This window comes from Scyliorhinus torazame, chromosome 22, assembly GCF_047496885.1.
Source record: "Scyliorhinus torazame isolate Kashiwa2021f chromosome 22, sScyTor2.1, whole genome shotgun sequence".
Classification (NCBI taxonomy): Eukaryota; Metazoa; Chordata; class Chondrichthyes; order Carcharhiniformes; family Scyliorhinidae; genus Scyliorhinus; species Scyliorhinus torazame.
The window spans coordinates 66,599,305-66,623,529 of NC_092728.1; the positions used below are offsets into that span (position 1 = coordinate 66,599,305).

Below are 24,225 nucleotides of genomic sequence, written 5' to 3' on the forward strand. Positions count from 1 at the left end.
AACGTGGCCCGCAACCCATGTTGATCAACCATTCGGTCCATCTCCCGTTGGAAGACCGAGACCCCGTTTGTGACGCCAAAAGGGAGCCGTAGGAAATGGTATAATCGCCCGTCTGCCTCGAAGGCTGTGTACTTGCGGTCACTTGGGCGGATGGGGAGCTGATGGTAGGCGGACTTGAGGTCCACGGTGGAGAAGACTTTATATTGGGCAATCCGATTGACCATGTCGGATATGCGGGGGAGAGGGTACGCGTCTAGTTGTGTGTACCTGTTGATGGTCTGGCTATAGTCAATGACCATCCTTTGTTTCTCCCCTGTCTTCACTACTACCACCTGCGCTCTCCAGGGACTATTGCTGGCCTGGATTATGCCCTCCTTTAGTAGCCGCTGGACTTCGGACCGAATGAAGGTCCGGTCCTGGGCGCTGTACCGTCTGCTCCTAGTGGCGACGGGTTTGCAATCCGGGGTGAGGTTCGCAAACAAGGACGGGGGTTGCACCTTGAGGGTTGCGAGGCCGCAGATAGTGAGTGGGGGTATGGGGCCGCCGAATTTGAACGTAAGGCTCTGTAGATTGCATTGGAAATCTAATCCCAGCAAGGTGGGGGCACAGAGTTGGGGAAGGACGTTTAGTTTGTAGTTTTTGAACTCCCTCCCCTGCACCGTTAGGGTAACTATGCAGAATCCCTGGATCTGTACGGAGTGGGATCCTGCAGCTAGGTAAATCTTTAGTGCGCTGGGATAGGTGGTCAAGGAACAGCGTCTTACCGTGTCGGGGTGTGTAAAGCTTTCCGTGCTCCCGGAGTCGACTAGGCATGGTGTCTCGTGGCCGTTTATTAGTACCGTTGTCGTCGTCGTCTGGAGTGTCCGGGGCCGAGCTTGATCGAGCGTAATCGAAGCGAGCCGTGGTTGTAGTAGTGGAGTGGGGTCCGTTGTTGCCGTCCAAGATGGCATCGGGGATGAACAAAATGGCCGCCCCCATGCATCGCACGTGGCTGGGGGGTCACAAGATGGCGGCGGGAATGGACAAAATGGCCGCCCCCATGCGTCGTACAGGTCTGGGGCGGTCCAAGATGGTGGCGCCCCTCCTCCCCTCGTGGTGGCCGGGACCCAAAATGGCGGCGTCTGCGGGTCGCACATCGGCACCCCTCCTCCCCTCGTGGTGGCCGGGACCCAAAATGGCGGCGTCTGCGGGTCGCACATGGTGTGTTGGGGGGGCTGGGAGCGCTAGGACCGCGAGCGCTAGGACCGCGAGCATTAGGACCGCGCGGAGCTCCCTCACCGGGGACAGCGGTGGTCGGGGCCCAAGTAGGTGGCGCCGGCGGGTCAGGCGTGGGGCGCGGGGTGGGGGTTAGGGTGGCGTTAGGGACGCGGAAAACTCCCTCCTCTCCGTGGAGAGTGTTGGCCGGGACCCAAAGCGGTAGCGCCGGCGGCGGGTCATACATGGGCTGCGGGGAGGGGGGTTGGGGAGCGGAGGCGGCGTGCAGGGCTCCCAGTTCTCCTGGGACCGCGGTGGTCGGGACCCAGAGCGGCTGCGCCTGCGGGTCGTACATGGCGTGCTGGGGGGGTTGGGGCGCGTAAACTGCTTGCAGGGCTCCCTGTGCTCCCGGGACGGCGGCAACCTCGCGGGACCGGCACACAACCGCATAATGGCCCTTTTTCCCGCAGCTTTTGCAGATGGCTGCGCGGGCCGGGCACCGCTGTCGGGGGTGTTTCGCCTGGCCGCAGAAATAACAGCGGGCGCCCCCCGGTGCGACTCGGCGTTTGGACCGCGCAAGCCTGTGGGGTGTCCGGGGGGGGTAGGGGGTTTGCCGTGACGGGTACGTACGGGGCCCAATGGGTTGCCGCGCGGTCGGGGCCGTAGGCGCGGGTATTACGCGCGGCCATGTCTAGGGAGGCTGCTAGGGCCCGTTCCTCTGAGAGTCCTAGCGACTCTTTTTCTAGAAGTCTTTGGCGGATTTGGGAGGATTGCATACCTGCCACAAAAGCATCGCGCATTAACATGTCCGTGTGTTCGTTTGCGTTCACCGACGGGCAGCTGCAGGCTCGTCCCAAAATCAGCAGCGCGGCGTAGAACTCGTCCATCGATTCTCCGGGAGCTTGCCGTCTCGTCGCGAGCTGGTAGCGACGTAGATTTGGTTAACAGGGCGGACATAAAGACTTTTCAGTGCTGCGAACGCCATCTGGAAATCGTCCGAGTCTTCGATGAGGGAGACGATCTCCATGCTCACCCTCGAGTGCAGGACCTGCAGTTTTTGGTCTTCTGAGACTCGGCCGGTGGTCGTTCTGAGGTAGGCCTCGAAGCAAGTCTGCCAGTGCTTGAAGGCTGCTGCCGCGTTCACTGCATGGGGGCTGATCCTCAGGCATTCCGGAATGATCCTGAGCTCCATAGTCCTTTTTTTTTTTAGGCACGCTTAATAAATTGTAGCGCACAAAGACTCCGTGAGACGAATAGAGTGAAGTCGATGAGGCTTTATTAAGCGTGTCTGTTCCCCCGCAGCTCGATAGTAAACTGGCCTGCGGGGGAAGACTCCGGCTTCTTATACTCCGCCTTCAGGGCGGAGCTTGAGGTCAACGGCCAACCAGGACCCGGGATCTGTCAGCCAATGACATTAGGGCTTCCAGTCCCACATGACCCCCAATACATACTACCACACCAGGCTAATTCCTGTGATGGCAGGACGGTCATATGAGGAGAGACTAAATCAGTTCGGATTGTATTCATTGGCGTTTTGAAGAGTGAGAGGATCTCCTAGAAAGTTACAAAATTCTAACAAGATTAAACAGGGTAGATTCAGAAAGTATGTTCCCAATGGTGGGGGCATCCAGAACTAGGGGTCATAGTTTGAGTATGAGGAGTAACCCGTTTAGGACTGAGGTGAGGAGTAATTTATTCACCCAGAGAGTGATGAGTCTGTGGAATTAGGTACCACAGAAAGTAGTTGAGGCCAAAACGTGTTATTTCAAGAAGGAATTAGATATAGCTCTTGGGGCTAAAGGGATCAAGGGATATGAGGGGAATACGGGATCAGGGTACTGAACATGATGATCAGCCATGATCATAATGAATGGCGGAGCAGGATTGAAGGGCCAAATGGCCTCCTCTTGCTTCTATTTTTGATATTTCTATGTTTCCATGTACATTTACAATGCCAAATTTCCACTCTTTTCAACAATGGCACTGCATTCCATTATGGGCATTGGGCCTTTGCCGAAATTTCTCAGTTTTGAAATTTTGCTTGGAGACAGAATTGTAAGCAGTGTTATGCTTTATTTATTTCAGCTTTTTTTGTGTTCAAACCTTTGCCACATTGTTTCTTTCTCCCTGTAGTTTCGCCCCCTAAGAACCTAAAGGTGACTGAAGTGAATCCTAAAACTGTGGACCTCGAGTGGGAAAATGAAGTCCGGGTAAATGAATACCTTATCACCTATTCCCCAACCACTCCTGGTGGTCTACAGTTGGAAATGAGTGTACCTGGAGATCAAACGTCATCTACCATCCATGGACTAGAGCCAGGGGTTGAATATTTAATCAACGTTTATGCTATCCTTAACAACCAGAGAAGCGTCCCTATCAGTGCCAGGGTAGCAACAAGTGAGTACCGTCAGTCCCTGCAAGAATGTTCATTTGCATATTTGAGCCTGTGAACAGCAAACTTGTCCCACTGTGACTTGTAATAATGTTAGTGCAAAAGGCACTTTAATAAGCTTCTATTAACATGAGAACGGTGCTAGTTGTTAATAGGAAGAAGGCAAATTTAGATCCCAGAGTCAAAAGTAGTCAAGAGGAAACAACAGTAACTGAGAAAACTATACATTTGGCAAGCACTATTATTTTCAATTGAAGGGTGGCTTCAGCATTTGAGCTTCAGAGGCTTGATATTGGAAAAGTGCATATTTAAAATTATGGTATAGTATTTATCTGTTATAAAGAAATGCAAATCAATCCACAGTTATTTATCCACCTTTCAAAAATCATACTTTTTAATGATTTGTTTGGAGACCTGAAGCAAAATTAAAGCATACATGGAAAAAAAATTACTGTTGACAATAGCAACAAGAAGTCTCACCCGGATACCTCGGAAAATCAGCCCGAAACATATCATTTGGGATAAAGACACGTGTGCTTGGGTCAAACTCTTCAATTTAAATTTGGGTTAAGGTGGCTAACACCTCCATTAAAGTGTGGGGAGAAAAGTTTGATGAGAGTCCATTAAGTGGGGCGGTACGGTGGTGTAGTGGTTAGCACTGCTGCCTCATGGCGGCGAGTACCCGGGTTCAATCCCGGCCCGGGTCACTGCCCGGCTGGAGTTTGTACATTCTCCCCGTGTCTGCATGGGTCTCACCCCCATAACCTAAAGAAAGGTAGATGGAATGGCCACACTAAATTGTCCCTTAATTGGAAAAAAAAAGAGAGCCCATTAAGTGTTTGCCCATTGCTGACAATTTCTATTCTGTAATATCTCCAATTGTTTGACGTAAAGAGTTAACATTTTGATGAATTAACGGATGTTAACCCGTTTAACTTGTCAAAATATGTTATTGCAACAAGGCAACATGCTACAGGTGGAACTTCCTGTAACAAATTGACACAAGTCAAATGTCTTATATTGATTCTAATCCAATGACAAATCACAGATGTAGGAATTACTTCACGGTCTAATCACAAAGAACTGATTTGAAATGTTGTCTCAAATGGTACTGTACACTAAAGTATCGAAACTACATAATCTGGATTATATTATATAACCTTTTTAATTGTCACTTCAGAAGAGCTGGTTTAGGTCAGTGGCTAGACAGCTGGTTTGTGATACAGAACCAGGCCAACAGCATGGGTTTAATTCCTATACCAGCTTACCCGAACAGGCTCAAGAATGAGGTGACTAGGGGCTTTTCACAGTAATTTCATACTTGTGACAATATAAGATTTTTATTACTATCATATAGCCCCCCAAAACAGTATCAGTAGAAAACGAGCATCAATAATGCAGCTCCACACACAATAATGCTCAGAATGAAAAATAGTTAAGGATAGTCTTTTTGTAGCCAGTTCACTCTCAAAGGATTGACAAAGTAACCAGTCATTTTTTTAAAAGGCTTTAAGTTTGAGTTGGTAATTAAATAGCAATTCGGAGGTTTTGCTCTTTATGTTATGAAAAGCTACCAGAGACTCACTGAGAGCTCACGACTCGTAAATGTTCTATGGTGGCATCAGCAGAACATTTACTTTGACCTTTCCGGTGTATGGTTTTCATCATGTGTGCTTTTAAATGTATTGCCCAATTAGTAGCACTTCATTCCGTTGTGTGTGAATGAGCCTGACCTGAAATTCCAATTAGAGTGGTCATAGCCTCAAAGAAAGCTGACGAAGATGATTAAAGCGTCTACTTTGAACCACAGGTCAATCAACCTTTTCTTTCCCAACAACATGAACAGAATTGCAGGAACCATTAAGGTTATATATTCCTCAATTAGTTATGTTTCATTATGACCCAGAATTCATGAGCAGGTAGTTGTAGAATCCAACGAAGTGATGCACACAGGAATGCACGGTAGAATGTAAAATGAACACAGGTTTATTTGGTACACACAACTGACTCCCCTCTCCCCAAAGGGTCACCCTCCTCTTCCTGCACCCAGGTCAGGATTTTTATCCAATGAGTGTCCTCATTAGAATCATAGAATTTACAGTGCTTGAGTCTGCACTGACCTTTGGGAAGAGCATCCTACTTAATCCCAGGCTTGCACCCTATTCCTGTAATCCAGTAACCCGACCTAACCTTTTGGACACTAAGGTGCAATTTATCATGGCCAATCCACCCAACCTGCACGTCTTTGGACTGCGGGAGGAAACCGGAGCACCTGAAGGAAACCCATGCAGACACGGGGAGAAAGTGCAATCTCCACACAGACAGTCACCCGAGACTGGAATTGAACCCTGGGACCCTGGAGCTGTGAGGCAGCAGTGCTAACCACTGTGCCACCATGCCGCCCACTGTTAAGGGGAAGCCCAACCCCATTTTACCAGGGGAGTTTACACTCCGTGTGGCCAAGCGGAAACAGATGGTGCATAGTCTGTGACCTCAGAGGGGGTCATAACACCTGTGTTGGCCCTTAATCAGGAACATAGGTAGTGAAAGCAGCTCACTGATGTCAAAAAGCATAGATTCAAAAGAACAAAAATTTCTCATTTTTAAAGTCATATTAGCTGAAGGATATAATAGGATCTCATTTGGAAGTTTGGTGACTGACTGCACTTAAGGTTGCACAAGTGACCTTGAGAATATGCAAACTTTTCACTTCAGGCATTCTAAGGTCTTTCTGTAACCTTGAGTCTACATTTTATAGTTGCTACCCCCAGCTGAAGGCTGCATTTGTTCATCGTGGTATTGATCTTTTTGCATTGAATTCTCGTGTTGGATATACCAAAAGTGATTTACTTTTTATGTGATCTCAGCAAGAATAAGTGAATCAAAACTGTAATATAGAAACGGTTCACACTGGAATTGGTGATTAGATTGATGTCAAAAGCGATGCAAAGCAATTGCAATCAGCAGCAAATATTTCAAGTGAAGGTTGATTTTCGAGTCTGGTTGTTTGAGTAAAGCCACTCTCAGATTAAATATTTACGGGTTACCTTTTAATATGTGCCTTACCTTTCAAACAAATTCCTTACTAACAACTTGTATGAAAGAGAATAAAAATCATGCTCCTTTTCTTCGTCTTTAATTTTAAAATGAATTTATGCAAGCGTCCCCAAAATGTTTATCATTGCTGAATGAATAGCCTATCCGAAATTGGTATCTTATCAATTTTGCCCCAACGAGCCATTTTACCAACCTCAAAGCAGGCCATTTTGCAGCCTGTGTGCCTACTTAAACCACATTAAAGTTAAAGGCAGTCGCTGGAAGCTTGTTCTGCTCTCAACCTATAATTGTTCTGATGGAAATTATCTGTTTTCTGTGAAGTTCCAACTTCCTAAAGTTAATTCCTGCCTCCCCTGCAGATCTACCCACACCAGATGGTTTAAGATTCAAGTCTATCCGTGAGACCACTGTAAGTGTGGAGTGGGAACCTTTGGACATTATGTTTGACGGCTGGGAGATCAATTTCAAAGCCCCTGTAAGTTAAATGTTACAACTCTTATAATCACAAAACGTAAGGGCGGTTGCCAGTACGTTTTCTGAGAACGTGGACCAAATTTATTGACCAACTTTGGTGCCAATATTTTCAATTAATTGATAATTGTATACTTTCATTGTCCAATATTCTGTTCTTTTTAAACTCCACACGAAATAAGATCCTGGATTATTTGTCGTGATCTGCAGTAGTTGTGAATCATACATTTCTTACATGGTATTGAATGAAAATCAAGAAAGTGTCCACCTTTGTCATATTATGAAGCATCATCTATTGCTATATGTTATTTCCATGTAATGTTATCTTTGTTGCTGTTCCACCCTAAAGGTCTTTCCAAGGTTACCTTCATCTCAATTAAGTCAGGGGGCTGGATTTTCAACTCTCACTGGGGGCAGGAGGGGGTGCGCAGCAGGGCTACCCAGCCAGATGAGACAGGCAAATCCATCCTAGCTCATTGGAGACATTTAAGGCCAATCATAGAATCATAGAATTTACAGGGCAGAAGGAGGCCATTCGGCCCATCGATGATCCTCTGAGAGAAGAAATTCCTCACCTATATATACCTCTTTATTCACCTGAGGAAGGAGCAGCGCTCCGAAAGCTAGTGATATCGAAACAAACCTGTTGGACTTTAACCTGGTGTTGTAAGACTTCTTACTGTGCTCACCCCAGTCCAACGCCGGCATCTCCACATCATATATAAAATGAGAGACCCTTATTTTTAAATTCTGCCTATATTCCTCCATGAGGGGAAATATCCTGTCAGCTTCTACCCTGCCAAACCCCCTCAGAATCTTACTTGCTTTAAAACAGTCATTTCTCATTCTTCTGAACTCCAGTGAGTATAGGCTCAACCTTTTCTCATAAGACAACCACCTCATTCCAGGAATCAACCTCAGAACCTTTTCCAAATACAAGTTTATCCCTTTTTAAGGAAGGATATTACAATACTCTGGTGTGGTCTCACCTATCTCCTGCGCAGTGGTAGCAAGAATTCCCTACCTTCATACTCCATGCTCCTTGCAATAAAGGCAAATTGCCTTCCTCATTACTTGCTGTACCTGCATGATGACCTTTTGTGATTCGCCTTTAAGTACATCCATATCACCCTATACTGAAAAATTCTTCAGTCTCTCTCCATTTAATTAATCATGTGCTTTCCTATACACCCTGCCAAAGTGGACAACCTCTCATTTTCCCACATTATACTCCATCTTTTCTGTGTCTGGTCTAGTTCAGTTTCTGGTCAATGGTAACCACCAGAAATTCAATGATGGGAATGTCATTTAACGTCATGAGGAGATAGTCAGGTATGCTCTTCTTGGAGACGGTTTTTGTGTGGCATGAAAATTACTTGCCACTTATCAGCCCAAGCCTGAATGTTGTTCAGGTCTTGCTGTATATGAGCATAGACTACGTCAATGTCAGAGGAGTGGAAAATGGGACTGAACATTGTGTAATAATTAGCGAACATCCCCACTTCTGACCTTATGATGGCGGGTGCATCATTGATAAGGTCGGTTCAGCCCAGAGCAGTCTCCTGAGGAACTCCTGCAGTGATGTTCTGGGACCTGTCTAAGTGCAGGAGCAGCTACAGTCTCCCCTATTGAGGGCTTCCCCCATGCACCCCCTCCACCTCCTCAATAATAGTGACCTGGCCCCAAAAGCCATTTGCAACATTGATGTAAACATGTTTTTAAAAATCTCCTGTTTGCCTTCCACGTCAGCTGTTGCTCAGGTGGTAGAACCCTCACCTCCGAGTCACAGGATCTGGGTTCAAGTTCCCCTCCAGGGTTTGAAAACAGAAATTGAGGCTGACGCTCCAGTGCAGTACTGAGGAAGTGCTGCACTGTCAGAGATGCCACCTATTAGACAAAATGTTATACCGAGGCTCTAAATGAGAGGGTGGATGTGAAAGGTCCCACCGGACTAATTCAAAGCGCAGGGGAGTTATTCCAAACATCCTGACCAATATTTATTCCTCAAATCGACATCTCAAAAACTGATAATTTGTTATTCTCACATTGCTGTTCACGAGAATTTGATGTTTGCATGTCGGTTGCCACATTTTCTATATTACAGCAGTGTTTTCCCTTCAAAAAATATTTCACTGGCTGGAAAGAACTTTGAGATGTCTGAAAGTTGTGAAAAATGACAGAGAAATGCAAGTCCTTTTTTCCATCACACCCTGCTATTCTTTTCAATTTGGAGGGCTCCTGATGGATCCTGTAGTTTTGAAAGCCATCATTTCTTAGACAGAGAACCGGGCTCCAGGCAAATTAAGGGAGCACCCCCTTTAAAATCACAATGAGTGGCAGAGTGGTTAGCACTGCTGCCACTCAGTGGCAGGGACCCAAGTTCAATTCCAGCCTTGGGTGACTGTCGATGTGGAGTTTGCACTTTCTCCCCGTGTCTGCGTGGGTTTCCTCCGGGTGCTCCAGTTTCCTCCCACAGTCCAAAGAAGTGCAGGTTAGGTCGATTGGCCTTGCTGAATTGCCCTTAGTGTCCAAAAAGGCTAGGTGGGGTTACTGGGGTTACAGGGTTAGGGTGGAGGTGTGGGCTTAAAAAGGGTCCTCTTTCCAAGGGCCAGTGCAGATTCGATGGGCTGAATGGACTTCTTCGGCACTGTAAGTTCTATGATTCTATGGTTCTATGGAGTGACATTTTCCCTCCAGGAGTCAATTCCGGAAACCGTCCTGTTTTCCACCCAGGAGAGAGAATCCCGTGCAATGACACCACCCAGGCCATTTTGTTTCCACTGACCTTGATATTATTAATTGGATTTTTCTTTTTGAACTGAAGAATGTGTAAGTGCAAACAACTCCTGCCCAAATCCCTCAACTTTTTTCCTCCCTCGTTCAAAATTTCATTCAGGTGCTAAATTGTCTTTTAAATCAATCATCTCATATCATTGTCATATTTAGTTATTCACTTGTAGTCCAGACAGCTGTAAAGATTTTGTACATCTGTTCCTGAAAAATGCATGACTAACACTTACATTTTCGGCTGTTACATGTTGTAACAGATGACTGTTACAAGAGATTTTCTTTCATCAAATCCTGTAAGTAACATGATGATGCACCACAAAACGGTGTCAGATATTTGGATTGAGTAAATAGAGAGAAATTGTTTCCAATAGCTTTGAGGGGGGGGGCGGTGTTGATAACCAGAGGGTATAGGTTTAAGGTGCCTGGCAAACATGGGCGGGATTCTCCCCTACCCGGTGGGGCGGGGAGTCCCGGCGCGATGGAGTGGCGGGAACCTCTCTGGCGTCGGGTCGCCCCAACGGAGCGGATTTCTTCACACCTTTAGGGGCCTTGAGGGGCTAGGCCCACGCCGGAGTGGTTTCCGCTCCCCCGGGTGGCGTGGAAGGCCTTTGGCGCTGATGCGCAATCAATTACACTCAAGACAAAGTGATTCCATAACTGAAGGCTTTAATCTGCTAGAACCTTTTCCCCAGCAGCTTCGATACAGAAAGTGAAGGCTGCTGGGATGGCACCATCTCTTATACCCCGCCTTCAGGGCGGAGCTATGCAATACATCCAATGGTAGACTCCAGGGTCTAACCAATGGTCATCAGCCTCTCAGGTACCGCAATACCTGGTACTACCACATTCACCCCCTGTTAAAAAAGACCCCGGCAGGGTGGTGGCCAGCGTTAATAATCGCCTTTAGCATGGTATGACCAGGTATGGAGGTACCGTGATGTCGAGGTTATGTACAAAGTGTTCATAGTGCAGCAATCAGTCGATCGGGCGGCCTGGTCATCCTTCTGGAGTGTCTGGGCTTCGGCGGTGATTCTGACGGGGGTCCCAGCGGTTGCGACTCAGGGACCGTGGCATTGTCCTCCCTGGCAGTTTCGTCACCCCTAGGCGGCGCTGTAGGGGCAAAAGATTGACAGGGAGGTGGGTCGCCTGTAGGGGGCGTCGGTGGGTGGTTGGGCCTGGGCAGGAGCGGCAGGAGTACTGACCCTCCAGTGAGGTGCTGTGGGGGAGGCGGGGGTGGGGGCAATGGCTCGGGTGCGCGTGGGGTTCCGGCAGGCGCCAGGTCCCAAAGGGAGACTGTGTCTTGCCGGCCATCAGGGAACGCATAGACGTACTGGGGGTTAGCGTGCAGCAGGTGGACCCTCTCGACCAACGGGTCCGACTTGTGCGCCCGCACGTGCTCCCGAAGCAGGATGGGTCCGGGTGTCGCCAGCCAAGTTGGGAGCGAGGTCCCGGAGGTGGACTTCCTGGGGAAAACAAGGAGACGTTCATGAGGCGTCTGATTTGTGGTTGTACAGAGCAGTGACCGGATGGCGTGGAGGGCCATCGGGAGGACCTCTTGCCAACGGGAGACCGGGAAATTCCTGGACCTTAGGGCCAGTAGGACGGTCTTCCAGACCGTTCCGTTCTCCCTCTCTATCTGCCCATTTCCCCGGGGGTTGTAACTGGTCGTCCTGCTCGAGGCAATGCCCTTGCTGAGCAGGAATTGACGCAGTTCGTCGCTCATAAAGGAGGACCCCCTATCACTGTGAATGTATGCGGGGAAACCAAACAGTGTAAAGATACCCTGGAGGGCCTTGATGACGGTGGTTGTGGTCATGTCTGGGCAGGGGATGGCGAATGGGAACCGGGAGTACTCATCAATCATGTTCAGGAAGTACGTGTTGCGGTCGGTGGAGGGGAGGGTGCCTTTGAAGCCCATGCTGAGGCGTTCGAAGGGACGGGAAGCCTTTATCAGGTGCGCCCTCTCTGGCCGGTAGAAGTGCGGTTTGCACTCCGCGCAGATTTGGCAGTCCCTTGTGACTGTCCTGACCTCCTCGATTGAGTAGGGCAGGTTGCGGGTCTTGACGAAATGGAAAAAACGAGTGACCCCCGGGTGGCAGAGGTCCTCGTGGATGGCTCGGAGGCGGTCCACTTGTGCAGTGGCACAAGTGCCGCGGGACAGGGCATCAGGAGGTTCGTTCAGCTTCCCCGGACAGTACAAGATCTCGTAGTTGAAGGTGGAGAGTTCTATCCTCCACCGCAAGATCTTGTTGTTTTTAATCTTGCCCCGCTGTGCATTATCGAACATGAAGGCAACCGACCGTTGGTCCGTGAGGAGAGTGAATCTCCTGCCGGCCAGGTAATGCTTCCAATGTCTCACAGCTTCGACTATGGCCTGTGCTTCTTTTTCGACCGAGGAGTGCGAATTTCAGAAGCATGGAGAGTACGGGAGAAGAAAGCCACGGATCTGCCCGCTTGGTTGAGGGTGGCGGCCAGAGCTACGTCGGATGCATCGCTCTCGACCTGGAAGGGGAGGGACTCATCGATAGCGCACATCGTGGCCTTTGCAATGTCTGCTTTGATGCAGCTGAAGGCCTGGCGGGCCTCCGTCGACAGGGGGAAGGTTGTGGACTGAATCAGGGGTCGGGCTTTGTCTGCGTAATTGGGAACCCACTGTGCATAATAGCTGAAGAACCCGAGGCAGCGCTTCAGGGCCTTGGGGCAGTGAGGGAGGGGGAACTCCATAAGGGGGTACATGCGCTCAGGGTCGGGGCCTATGACTCCACTTTGCACTACGTAGCCTAGAATGGCTAGACGGTCGGTGCTAAACACACATTTATCCTTATTGTATGTCAGGTTAAGGATTTTCGCGGTCTGGAGAAATTTGCGGAGGTTGGTGTCGTGGTCCTGCTGGTCATAGCCGCAGATGGTGACGTTATCCAGATACGGGAACGTTGCGCGTAAGCCGTACCGGTCAACCATTCAATCCATCTCTCGCTGGAAGACCGAGACCCCATTAGTGACACCAAAGGGTACTCTTAAAAATTGATAGAGCCGCCCATCTGCTTCAAAGGCAGTGTACTTGCGATCACTAGTGCGGAGGGGTAGCTGATGTTCGGCAGACTTGAGGTCCACCGTGGAGAAGACCTTGTATTGTGCGATCCTGTTTACGAGGTCGGCTATACGGGGGAGAGGGTACACATCTAGCTGCGTAAACCTGTTGATGGTCTGGCTGTAGTCTACGACCATCCTATGTTTCTCCCTGGTCTTAACCACCACTACTTGCGCTCTCCAGGGACTGTTGCTCGCTTCGATGACCCCTTCCCCCAGCAGCCTTTGGACCTCAGACCTGATGAAGATCCGGTCCTGGGCACTGTACCGTCTGCTCCTGGTGGAGACGGGTTTGCAATCCGGGGTGAGGTTCGCAAACAGGGAAGGCGGGTCGACCTTAAGGGTCGCGAGGCCGCAGACAGTAAGGGGAGGTATAGAGCCGGCGAATTTAAAAGTCAGGCTTTGCAAATGGCATTGGAAGTCCAACCCCAGGAGCGTAGGTGCGCAGAGGAACGGCAGGACGTACAGGCGGAAATTGTTGTATTTCCTACCTTGGACAGTGAGGTTCGCTAGGCAGAACCACCGAGTGTGACCCGGAGGCCAGGGAGATCCTTTGGTTTACAGGGTGGGTTACAAGTGAACAGCGCCTTACCGTGTCGGGGTGAACAAAGCTTTCCGTGCTCCCAGAGTCAATCAGGCACGACGTCTCGTGGCCGTTGATGAGGACCGTCGTTGTAGCCGTTGCGAGTGTCCGAGGTCGACTTTGCTCCAGTGTCACCTTGGCCAGATGAAGCAGTTGCGAGTTCTGATCGGGCAGCGTGTAGTCGACTGAGCTGGGGGCCTGGGGCCCCATCCAAGATGGCATCACCCATGGGTCGCACATGGTATCCAGGGATGAAGAAGATGGCGTCGGCGATGGCCAAAATGGCAGCGCCCACCCATCCAGCGTGGAGTCCGGGGGGCAAGATGGCCGCGCCCGTGGGTCGCACGTGGCGTTAGGAAGGGGGGAGGCGGTGAGCGCTGGCCGGCCGGGGCCTAAAGGGAGGGTTGCCGCGGCGGTCCATAGTCGCTGGAGACAGCGGCCACGGCGCGGGCCTGGCAGACCCCCACAAAGTCACCCTTTGCAGTAGGCAGTGCGGGCCGGGCAGCACGGGCGGGGATGATTCGCCTGCCCGCAGATGAAACAGCGGGGTCTGGCGGCATTAGCGGGCCGTCTAGCCTTGCAGGCTTGCGGGGTCAGGAGGAAGGTCTGAGGGGCTGCCGCGGCAGGGTCCCACGCAGCCCAGGGGGCCACTGCGCAATCGGGTGCAAAGGACAGCGCGTTTTTATAGGCAACGTTCATGGACCCTGCCAGGGCCCGTGCCTCTGTAAGTCCCTTTCTAGGTGCCTTCGACGGATATTGGGGGAGGTCATACCTGCAACGAAAGCAGCCCTGATTAAAAGTTCCGTGTGCTCGCTCCCCGAACCTTGCGGGCAGCCACAGTTTCGGCCCAGCACCAGTAGCGCCCGGTAGAAATCTTCCAACGTTTCCTCGGGGCTTTGCCGCCGAGTCGCAAGCAGGTGTCGAGCATAGACCTGGTTTACAGGGTGGATGTCATGTCCTTCCAGCAGTTCGATAGCGGCAGCATAGTTCTCCGCCTCCTCGATAAGGGGGTAGATCCCAGGGCTGACCCGGGAGCGCAGGAGATGCATCTTCTGTCCTTCCGTGGGGGTGTCGGCGGCTGTGTCGAGGTAGCCCTTAAAGCACGCCAGCCAGTTTTAAAAAATAGCAGCAGAGTTATCCACGTGGGGGCTGAGCTGAAGGCACTCCGGTTTGATTCGGAGATCCATCCTTCCAACTTAAGTTGTAGCAGATTAAATTGATGCGCAATCAATTACACTCAAGACAAAGTGATTCCATAACTGAAGGCTTTAATCTGCTAGAACCTTTTCCCCAGCAGCTTTGATACAGAAAGTGAAGGCTGCTGGGACGGCACCATCTCTTATAACCCGCCTTCAGGGCGGAGCTACGTAATACAGCCAATGGTACACTCCAGGGTCTAACCAATGGTCATCAGCCTCTCAGGTACCACAATACCTGGTACTACCACAGGCGCCACGCCAGCCGTGGCCGAAAGGACTCTGCAGGCCGGCGCGAGAACCCGCATGCGCGGAAGCGTCAGCGGCTGCTGACGTCATCCCCACACATGCGCAGGGGGGGAGGTTGTCTCTCCCGCGTCGGCCATGGGAAATGCTGTGGCCGAGGCAGAGGGAAAAGAGTGCCCCCACTGCACAGACCCACCCACCGATCGGTAGGCCCTGATCGCAGGCCAGGCCACCGTGGGGGCACTCCCCGGAGCCAGATCGTCCCAAGCCCCCCCCCGGGACCCCGGAGCCCGTCCGCGTCGCCAGGTCCCGCCGGTAAGAGAGGTGGTTTGATCTTCGCCGGCGGGACAGGCATTCCAGCAGCGGGGCTTCGGCCCATCACGGGCCGGAGAATCGCCGGGGGGGGGGGCGCTGACCGGCGCAGCACGGTTCCCGCCCCGCCGAATATCCGGTGCTGGAGAATTCGGCTACCGGCGGGGGCGGGATTCACGCCAGCCCCCGGCGATTCTCCGACCCGGCGGGGGGTCGGAAAATCCCGCCCCATGAATCAGGGGCGGGATTCTTTGCAATCGGCGCGATGTCCGCCGACTGCCGCCAAAAATGGCGCGAATCAGTCCGGCATCGCGCCACCCCAAAGGTGCGGAATTCTCCGCATCTTGAGGGGCCGAGCTCTCACCTTGAGGGGTTAGGCCCACGCCGGACAGATTTCCGCCCCGCCAGTTGGCGGGAAAGGCCTTTGGTGCCCCGCCAGCTGGCGCGGAAATGACGTTGCTGTGCGGCGCATGCGCGGGAGCATCAGCGGCCGCTCACGGCATCCCCGCGCATGCGCAGTGCAGGGGGTCTCTTCCGCCTCCGCCATAGTGGAGACCATGGCGAAGGCGGAAGGAAAAGAGTGCCCCCACGGCACAGGCCCGCCCACGGATCGGTGGGCCCCGATCGCGGGCCAGGCCACCGTGGGGGCACCCCCCAGGGCCAGATCGTCCCACCCCCTCCCCCCCAGGACCCCGGAGCCTGCCCGCGCCGCCAGGTCCCGCCGGTAAGAGAGGTGGTTTGTCCTTGCCAGCGGGACAGGCATTCCAGCAGCGGGACTTCGGCCCATCGCGGGCCGGAGAATCGCCGGGGGGGGCCCGCTGACCGGCGGGGCGCGATTCCCGCCCCCGCCGAATATCCGGTGCTGGAGAATTTGGCTACCGGCGGGGGCGGGATTCACGCCAGCCTCCGGCGATTCTCCGACCCGGCGGGGGGGTCAGAGAATCCCGCCGCATGAATCAGAACTGAGGCGTGTAAGATCCTGCGGGGACTTGACCGAGTGGATGCAAAAAGGATGTTTCCCCTTGTGGGAGAGATTCAAGCTAGGGGACACAGCTTAAAAAAGGGGTCTCCCATTTAAGACAGTGATGAGGGGAATTTTTCTCTCGAAGAGTCCCGAATTTGTGGAACTCACTCCCCCAGAGAACGGTGGAAGCTGGGTCTTTTAATATGTTTACGGCTGAATGTCATACATTTTTGATTGACAAGGGAGTCAAAGGGTATGGAGCGGGGCAGGAAAGGGGGTAGGAAGAAAAGAGGAGTTGAGGCCACAATCTGATCAACCACAGGATTACTGAATGGCGCAGCACGCCCTTCGGACTGAATGGCCTTCTCCAGCTCCTAATTCGCAAGTATATTTGTTCCTATCAAGGAAAAGCTTCAATAAGCAACTGTTGGTTGAGGTTTGGAATTCACTGCCGAATAGGATGGTAAAAATGATTCAGTAGTAGTCTTCAAAAAGGTGTTGGATAAATACTTGAAGGAGAAAAGATTGACGGAATTCGGGAACAGTGTTGGGGGGAGGTGGGGGGGGGGGGGGGGGGGGGGGAGGTGCGTTGAATATACTAAACCGTACTGGTCTTTGAAAAAGCCAGTGTGGATAAGTTAAAAGGCCTCCTTTTCTGCATTGCTCTGCTCTACGATTGGAATTTGGAAAGATAAAAAGCAAAAAGCGTGCAAATGTCTGCCATCTAGAAACAAAAATAAAGATGCTGAAACATGCAGATGTAGCTCCAATAGTCTGAAATGCGAAAAGACAGTTTGGGGATAAAGGCTTTCCACCAGGCTTGGGGTAAATTTGACACATTTATATAATTTTGTTCAGGGGTTAGCACAGGGCTAAATCGCTGGCTTTGAAAGCAGACTAAGGCAGGGCAGCAGCACGGTTCAATTCCCGTACCAGCCTCCCCGAACAGGCGCCGGAATGTGGCCAAGGAAGGGCTTTTCACAGTAACTTCATTTGAAGCCTACTTGTGACAATGAGCGATTTTCATTTCATTTCAGTTACAAAATATGTATTTAACAGTTTCCTTAAACTGAAAATGGTATGCACAAAGAAATAAAGTTTAATTCAAAATGCATGTCCGCTGGTCTGCTTATTTTGCGACCATGTTTAATTTTGACCTTTGGATTTTATTCAGATTAAAGTAATGGGGCAGAGAAAACGGAAGAATTAATGGGCTGAATCAAGCCAAGAGTCCTGAGTCTGAGACCTCCAACTGTTCCATGTAGCAACAATGTTATACTAATATCCATAACCAAGCTCCATAAAAAAACGTAATGTAATGCTCAGTCCAACCATGGAATGAGATTAATCGATTGGCAACTCACTTCATGTCAAACAGTGGTAAAGTGCTGCCTAAATTAGGGGCTGTTTAGCACAGGGGTAAATCGCTGGCTTTGAAAGCAGGCCAGCAGCACGGTTCAATTCCCGTACCAGCCTCCCCGAACAGGCGCCAGAATGTGGCAACTAGGGGCTTTTCACAGTAACTTCATTGAAGCCTACTTGTGACAATAAGCGATTTTCATCTTCATTTCATTCAAATTTTAATCTGCACTCAATGACAAATCTCTTTCTTTACCAATGACATGTGTCTGTCACTGGATAAATAAACCAGAGGCCCAGAGTAATGCTCTGGTGACCCAGGTTCAAATCCTGCCACTGCAGATGGTGAATTTTGAATTTAATAAAAATCTGGACCACAAAACCATTGTTGATTGTTGTAAAAACCCGTCTGGTTCACCAATGTCGTTTAGGGTAGGAAATCTGTTGTCCTTACCTGGCCTGGCCTACATGTGACTCCAAATCCACAGCAGCATGGTTGACTCTTAACTGCCCATTCCAGGGGCAATTAGGGATGGGCATTAAATGCTGGCCCTGCATGATGAAGGAGCTACGCTCCGAAAGCTAGTGATTCCAAACAAACCTGTTGGACTTTAACCTGTGTTGTAAGGCTTCTTACTAAAAAATACAAGGCATAAAAGCAGGGTCTTATGGACTTGAAATGTTAACTCTGCTTCTCTCCCCACAGATGCTGTCAGACCTGCTGAGTTTATCCAGCATTTTTTGTTTTTAATTTCATCCATAAACAAGGCAGCCTTAACATACACATTTGGTTTATATCATTGCACTAGATAGTGTCATGAAATGTCATTAAACCGACCCGCATGTCTGGGAAATAGCTGAATCAATGAACCAAAACAATGTGCCTCTTACAAACTCCTTTTATGCTGCTTTGCCCTTCTAACCAAGGCCAAAACATTCTTTCGGTTGCAGAAAGAGGAAAATGGGGAGATTTCCAACAGCTTGAAGCAGCCACAAGTCTCATTTGTGCAGACTGGACTGGCTCCGGGAGAGGAGTACGAAGTCAGCCTTCACATTTTGAAAAATAATACTCGTGGCCCACCAACTAAACAAAGACTGACAACAAGTAAGTAAATCAATACCCGTTACTTTTCCCCTCTGCTTTGATTGTATTCCAGCTTGTACAACCATCAATTTGAGTCCGTGCAACAATCAATTAAATGAATTCTTCCCAAAAGGCCCCCTTCCTTGACTTATGATGTCACATAAGAAATAGGAGCAGGTGTACACTATAAAGCCCATCAATCCCGTTCTGTCATCCCGGAGGATCATTGATAATCTGCAACCACAATTCCACTTTCACACCTTATTGTCATCCCCCTTGATCCCCTTAGTGTCCGCAAAACTATTAATCACAGGCATAGATATACTAAGGGGGAGATGGTGGCTTAGTAGCAATGTCACTGGACTAGTAATCCAGAGGCCCAGGCTAATACCCAGGGGACGCAGGTTCAAATCTCAACATGGCGGCTGATGGAGCTCAATTCCATTAATAAATGCTGGAGCCGAAAACTATAGGGTGCGATTTATCAGCGATGTCCCACCGGAATCGGGACAGGACATGGTCGGTCGATCCCGCGAGAAGTCTCTTCCAGGTTTCCCGACGGTCGTTACGCCTCATGAGGACATTGCGATCTCTGGTTGCAGGGGCCCAGACTTGCAACCCGTATGCCAGATCTTGCCGGCTCGCAGGATCTACTGTCCTAAAAACCTATCTGGTTCGGGAAGGAAATCTGTCATTCTTACCTGGTCTGGCCTACATGTGAATCGAGACCCCCAGCAATGTGGTTGACAGTTAATTGCCCTCTGAAATAGCCTAGCAAACCATTTAGTTCAAGGGAAACTAGGGAAGGGCAACAAGTATTTCCAGCAGTGCCCACATCCCCTGAAAGAATTCAAGGACTGAGCAGCTGCTGAGTTGAGCATTCCAAAGATTCGCAAGCCTCTAAGTGAAGAACTGGAAAGGCAACGTATCTAAATGGGAAGCGACTTCGGAATGCTCTGATGCAGAGGGGTCTGGGTGTCCTCGTGCACGAGTCACAGAAAACGAGCATGCAGGTGCAGCAGATAATAAGGAAAGCAAATGGAATGTTGGCATTTTTAGTAAAAGGAATTGAGTATAAAAGTGAGGAAGTGTTGTTACAATTATGCAAGCCATTGGTAAGACTGCACCTGGAGTATTGTGCACAAGTTTGGTCCCCTTATTTGAGGAAAGATGTAGTGGCATTGGAGGCAGTTCAGAGGAGGTTCACTAGATTGATTCCAGAGATGAGGGATTTGTCGTATGAGGAGCGGTTGAACAATTTAGGTCTAGACTCTCTAGAGTTTAGAAGAATGAGGGACGATCGTATTGAGGTATACAAGAAGTTTAAAGGTATGGATAAAGTAGACGTAGAGCTGATGCTTCCTCTTGTGGGGTATTCTAAAACGAGAAGTCTTAATCTTAGAATAAGAGGTCGCAAGTTTAAAATAGATTTGAGGAAAAACTACTTCTCCCAAAGGGTTGTGAATCTGTGGAATTCGCTACCCCAGAGTGAAGTGGATGCAGGGACAGTGAGTAAACTTAAGGAGGAGTGAGACAGATTTTTAATTGATAATGGGTTGAAGGGTTATGGAGAACGGGCAGGACAGTGGAGTTGAGGTCAGGATGGGATCACCCAAGATCATATTGAGGATGTGTAGTCTCGGGAGGCAAATTGCCCACTCTTACTCCTAGGTCATCTGTTCTAGGGAGGAGATGTTCTTGCTGATTTCACAATCCAGCTCTTGGTCTGTAACATTGTAGGTAGCAGATGAGGAACATAAGGGCTCTGATAGAACGGTGAAGCAGCCTCGATGGACTGAATGGCCGAATTTTGCTCCAAAATCTTATGAACTTATGAAGAAAATTGTCCTCAACTCAGTCCTAATTGGTAGACCCATTATTCTGAGGTCATGACACCCCCCCCCCTCCCCAGTTCTGATAGCATTTTATCATTTACCCTGTCAAGTCCTCCAAGAGTGTCATTTGTTTCAACAAGATCACCTCTCATTCTTCTGAATTCCAGAGAATATAGCTCCATTGCACTCAATCCCTCCTCATAGGTCAACCCTCGCATTTCAGGAATTAACCTTGTAACATGTTGTTGCACTCCCTCTGGGGAAAATATATTCTTCCTTAGTGTGGTAGTATGCATTAGGGGTCATGTGGGACTGTGAAGCCGTGATGCCATTGGCTGACAGATCCCGGGTCCTGGTTGGCTGGTGATCTCTAGCTCCGCCCTGAAGGCGGAGTATAAGAACCAGAAGTTCTCCCCGCAGCTCCAGTCTGTTGCTGAACTGCGGGTAACAAGTCACGCTTAATAAAGCCACATCGACTTCATCTCTATTCGTCTCTCGTGAGTCATTGTGCGCTACAATGTATTAAGCGTGCTTAAAGGACTATGGAGCTCAGGATCGTCCCGGAATGCCTGAGGATCAGCCCCCACGCAGTGAACTCAGCAGCAATTTTTAAACACTGGCAGACTTGTTTCGAAGGCTACCTCCGAACGGCCCCCGGCCGGATCACAGAAGACCAGAAACTGCATTCGAGGGTAAGCCCGGAAATTTTCCCTCTCATAGAAGATGCAGAGGATTTCCAGATGGCGTTCGCAGCACTAAAGAGCGTCTACGTTCGCCCAGTGAACCAGGTCTACGCACGCTACCAACTCGCAACGAGACGGCAAAGTCCCGGAGAATCGCTAGACGAATTCTACGCCGCGCTGCTAATTTTGGGACGGGCCTGCAGCTGCCCGCCAGTAAACACGGCTGAACACACGGACATGTTAATTCGCGATGCGTTTGTGGCAGGTATGAACTCTCCCCCAATCCGCCAAAGACTTTTAGAAAAAGAGTCGCTAGGACTCTTAGAGGCACGGGCCCTCGCAGCCTCCCTAGATGTGGCCGCGCAAAATGCCCGCGTGGACGGCCCCAACCGCACGGCAGCCCCTTGGGCTCCGTGGACCCCCGTCGCGACAAACCCCCCCCCCCCCCTCACAGGCTTGCGCGGTTAAAGCGCCAGATCATCCCGGGGGGGCCCGCTGCTATTTCTGCGGCCAGGCAAAACACCCCCGGCAGCGCTGCCCGGCCCGCGCAGCGATTTGCAAGAGCTGCGGCAAAAAGGACCATTTCGCGGCTGTGTGCCGGTCCCGGGGGGTCGCCGCTGTCCCCGGAGAAGAAAGAGTCCAGCGCATCCCAAACGGTCCCCAACCCCCCCAGCGCCCCATGTGCAACCCGCAGGCGCCGCCATTTTGGGTCCCGGCCACCACGAGGGGAGGATGGGCGCCGCCATCTTGTGACCCCCAGCCATGTGCGATGCATGGGGGTGGCCATTTTGTCCACCCCCGCCACGATCTTGGGACCCCCCAGCCATGTGCGATGCATGGGGGTGGCCATTTTGTTCACCCCCGCCGCCATCTTGGACGACAACAATGGACCCCAGCATCGACGGCTCCATGGGGTTCAAAGAAGACGCTGAGACACTGCGACCACGTCTGGCCTCGGTGACGCTGGACCAAGCACGGCCCCGGACGCTCCAGACGACGACAACAACGGTGCTGATCAACGGACACGAGACACCATGCCTGATCGACTCTGGGAGCACAGAAAGCTTCATCCACCCCGACACGGTAGGACGCTGTTTTTTGACCATCCGTCCCAGTACGCAAAAGATTTCCCTAGCTGCAGGATCCCACTCCGTACAGATCAAAGGGTTCTGCATAGTGACCCTAATGGTGCAAGGGAGGGAGTTTAAAAACTACAGGCTCTACGTCCTTCCCCAACGCTGCGCGCCCACATTACTGGGATTAGACTTCCAGTGCAACCTGCAGAGCCTAACATTCCAATTCGGCGGCCCAATACCCCCACTCACTATCTGCGGCCTCGCAACCCTCAAAGTTGAACCCCCATCCTTGTTTGCAAACCTCACCCCGGATTGCAAACCCGTTGCCACTAGGAGCAGACGGTACAGCGCCCAGGACCGGACATGTATTCGGTCCGAAGTCCAGCGGTTGCTGAAGGAAGGCATAATCCAGGCCAGCAATAGTCCCTGGAGAGCACAGGTGGTAGTAGTAAAGACAGGGGCGAAGCAAAGGATGGTCATAGACTATAGCCAGACCATCAACAGGTACACACAGCTAGATGCGTACCCTCTCCCCCGCATATCCGACATGGTCAATCGGATTGCCCAATACAAGGTCTTCTCCACCGTGGACCTCAAGTCCGCCTACCACCAGCTCCCCATCCGCCCAAGTGACCGCAAGTACACAGCCTTCGAGGCAGACGGGTGACTATACCACTTCCTAAGGGTCCCATTTGGCGTTACAAACGGGGTCTCGGTCTTCCAACGGGAGATGGACCGAATGGTTGATCAACACGGGTTGCAGGCCACGTTCCCGTATCTCGACAACGTAACCATCTACGGCCACGATCAGCAGGACCACGACGCCAACCTCCAAAAATTCCTCCAGACCGCTAAAGCCTTGAACCTCACATACAACGAGGACAAGTGCGTGTTTAGCACTAATCGGCTAGCCATCTTGGGATATGTAGTGCGCAATGGGATAATAGGCCCCGACCCCGAACGCATGCGCCCCCTCATGGAATTTCCCCTCCCCCACTGCTCCAAAGCCCTGAAACGCTGCCTGGGGTTCTTTTCATATTACGCCCAGTGGGTCCCCCAGTACGCAGACAAGGCCCACCCCCTAATACAGACCACTACCTTCTCCCTGTCGACAGAGGCTCGCCAGGCCTTCAGCCGCATCAAAGCGGATATCACAAAGGCCACGATGCGCGGCCTTCCCCTTCCAGGTCGAGAGCGAGCCTCCGATGTAGCTCTAGCGGCCACCCTTAACCAAGCGGGCAGACCCGTGGCCTTTTTCTCCCGAACCCTCCACGCCTCAGAAATCCGCCACTCCTCAGTGGAAAAGGAAGCCCAAGCCATAGTAGAAGCTGTGCGACATTGGAGGCATTACCTGGCCGGCAGGAGATTCAGTCTCCTCACTGACCAACGGTCGGTAGCTTTCATGTTCGATAATGAACAGCGGGGCAAAATTAAAAATGACAAGATCTTAAGGTGGAGGATCGAGCTCTCCACCTTCAACTACGAGATGGGGCAGCACGGTAGCATGGTGGTTAGCACAATTGCTTCACAGCTCCAGGTCCCAGGTTCGATTCCGGCTTGGGTCACTGTCTGTGCGGAGTTTGCACGTTCTCCCCGTGTGTGCGTGGGTTTCCTCCGGGTTCTCCGGTTTCCTCCCACAGTCCAAAGATGTGCGGGTTAGGTGGATTGGCCATGCTAAATTGCCCATAGTGTCCAAAATTGCCCGTAGGGTGGGGTTACTGGGTTATGGGGATTAGGTGGGGTTACTGGGTTATGGGGATAGGGTGGAGGTTTGGACATTCGGTAGGGTGCTCTTTCCAAGAGCCGGTGCAGACTCGATGGGCCGAATGGCCTCCTTCTGCACTGTAAATTCTATGTCTATGTCTATGTCTATGTCTACGAGATCTTGTACCG

At 51.0% G+C, this 24,225-nt stretch overlaps 1 protein-coding gene across 15 annotated transcripts in view; it reads left to right on the forward strand.

Annotated features, from left to right (window-relative positions):
- Positions 1-24,225, forward strand: part of tncb (tenascin Cb) — a 417,727-nt gene that overhangs the window by 298,595 nt on the left and 94,907 nt on the right. For all 15 annotated transcript variants that reach the window (XM_072488244.1, XM_072488246.1, XM_072488245.1 and 12 more), the window contains 3 exons: positions 3,328-3,591; positions 7,003-7,118; positions 18,606-18,759. In XM_072488244.1, coding sequence (XP_072344345.1) covers positions 3,328-3,591; positions 7,003-7,118; positions 18,606-18,759 — 534 coding nt within the window. The remainder of the gene's footprint in view (positions 1-3,327; positions 3,592-7,002; positions 7,119-18,605; positions 18,760-24,225) is intronic.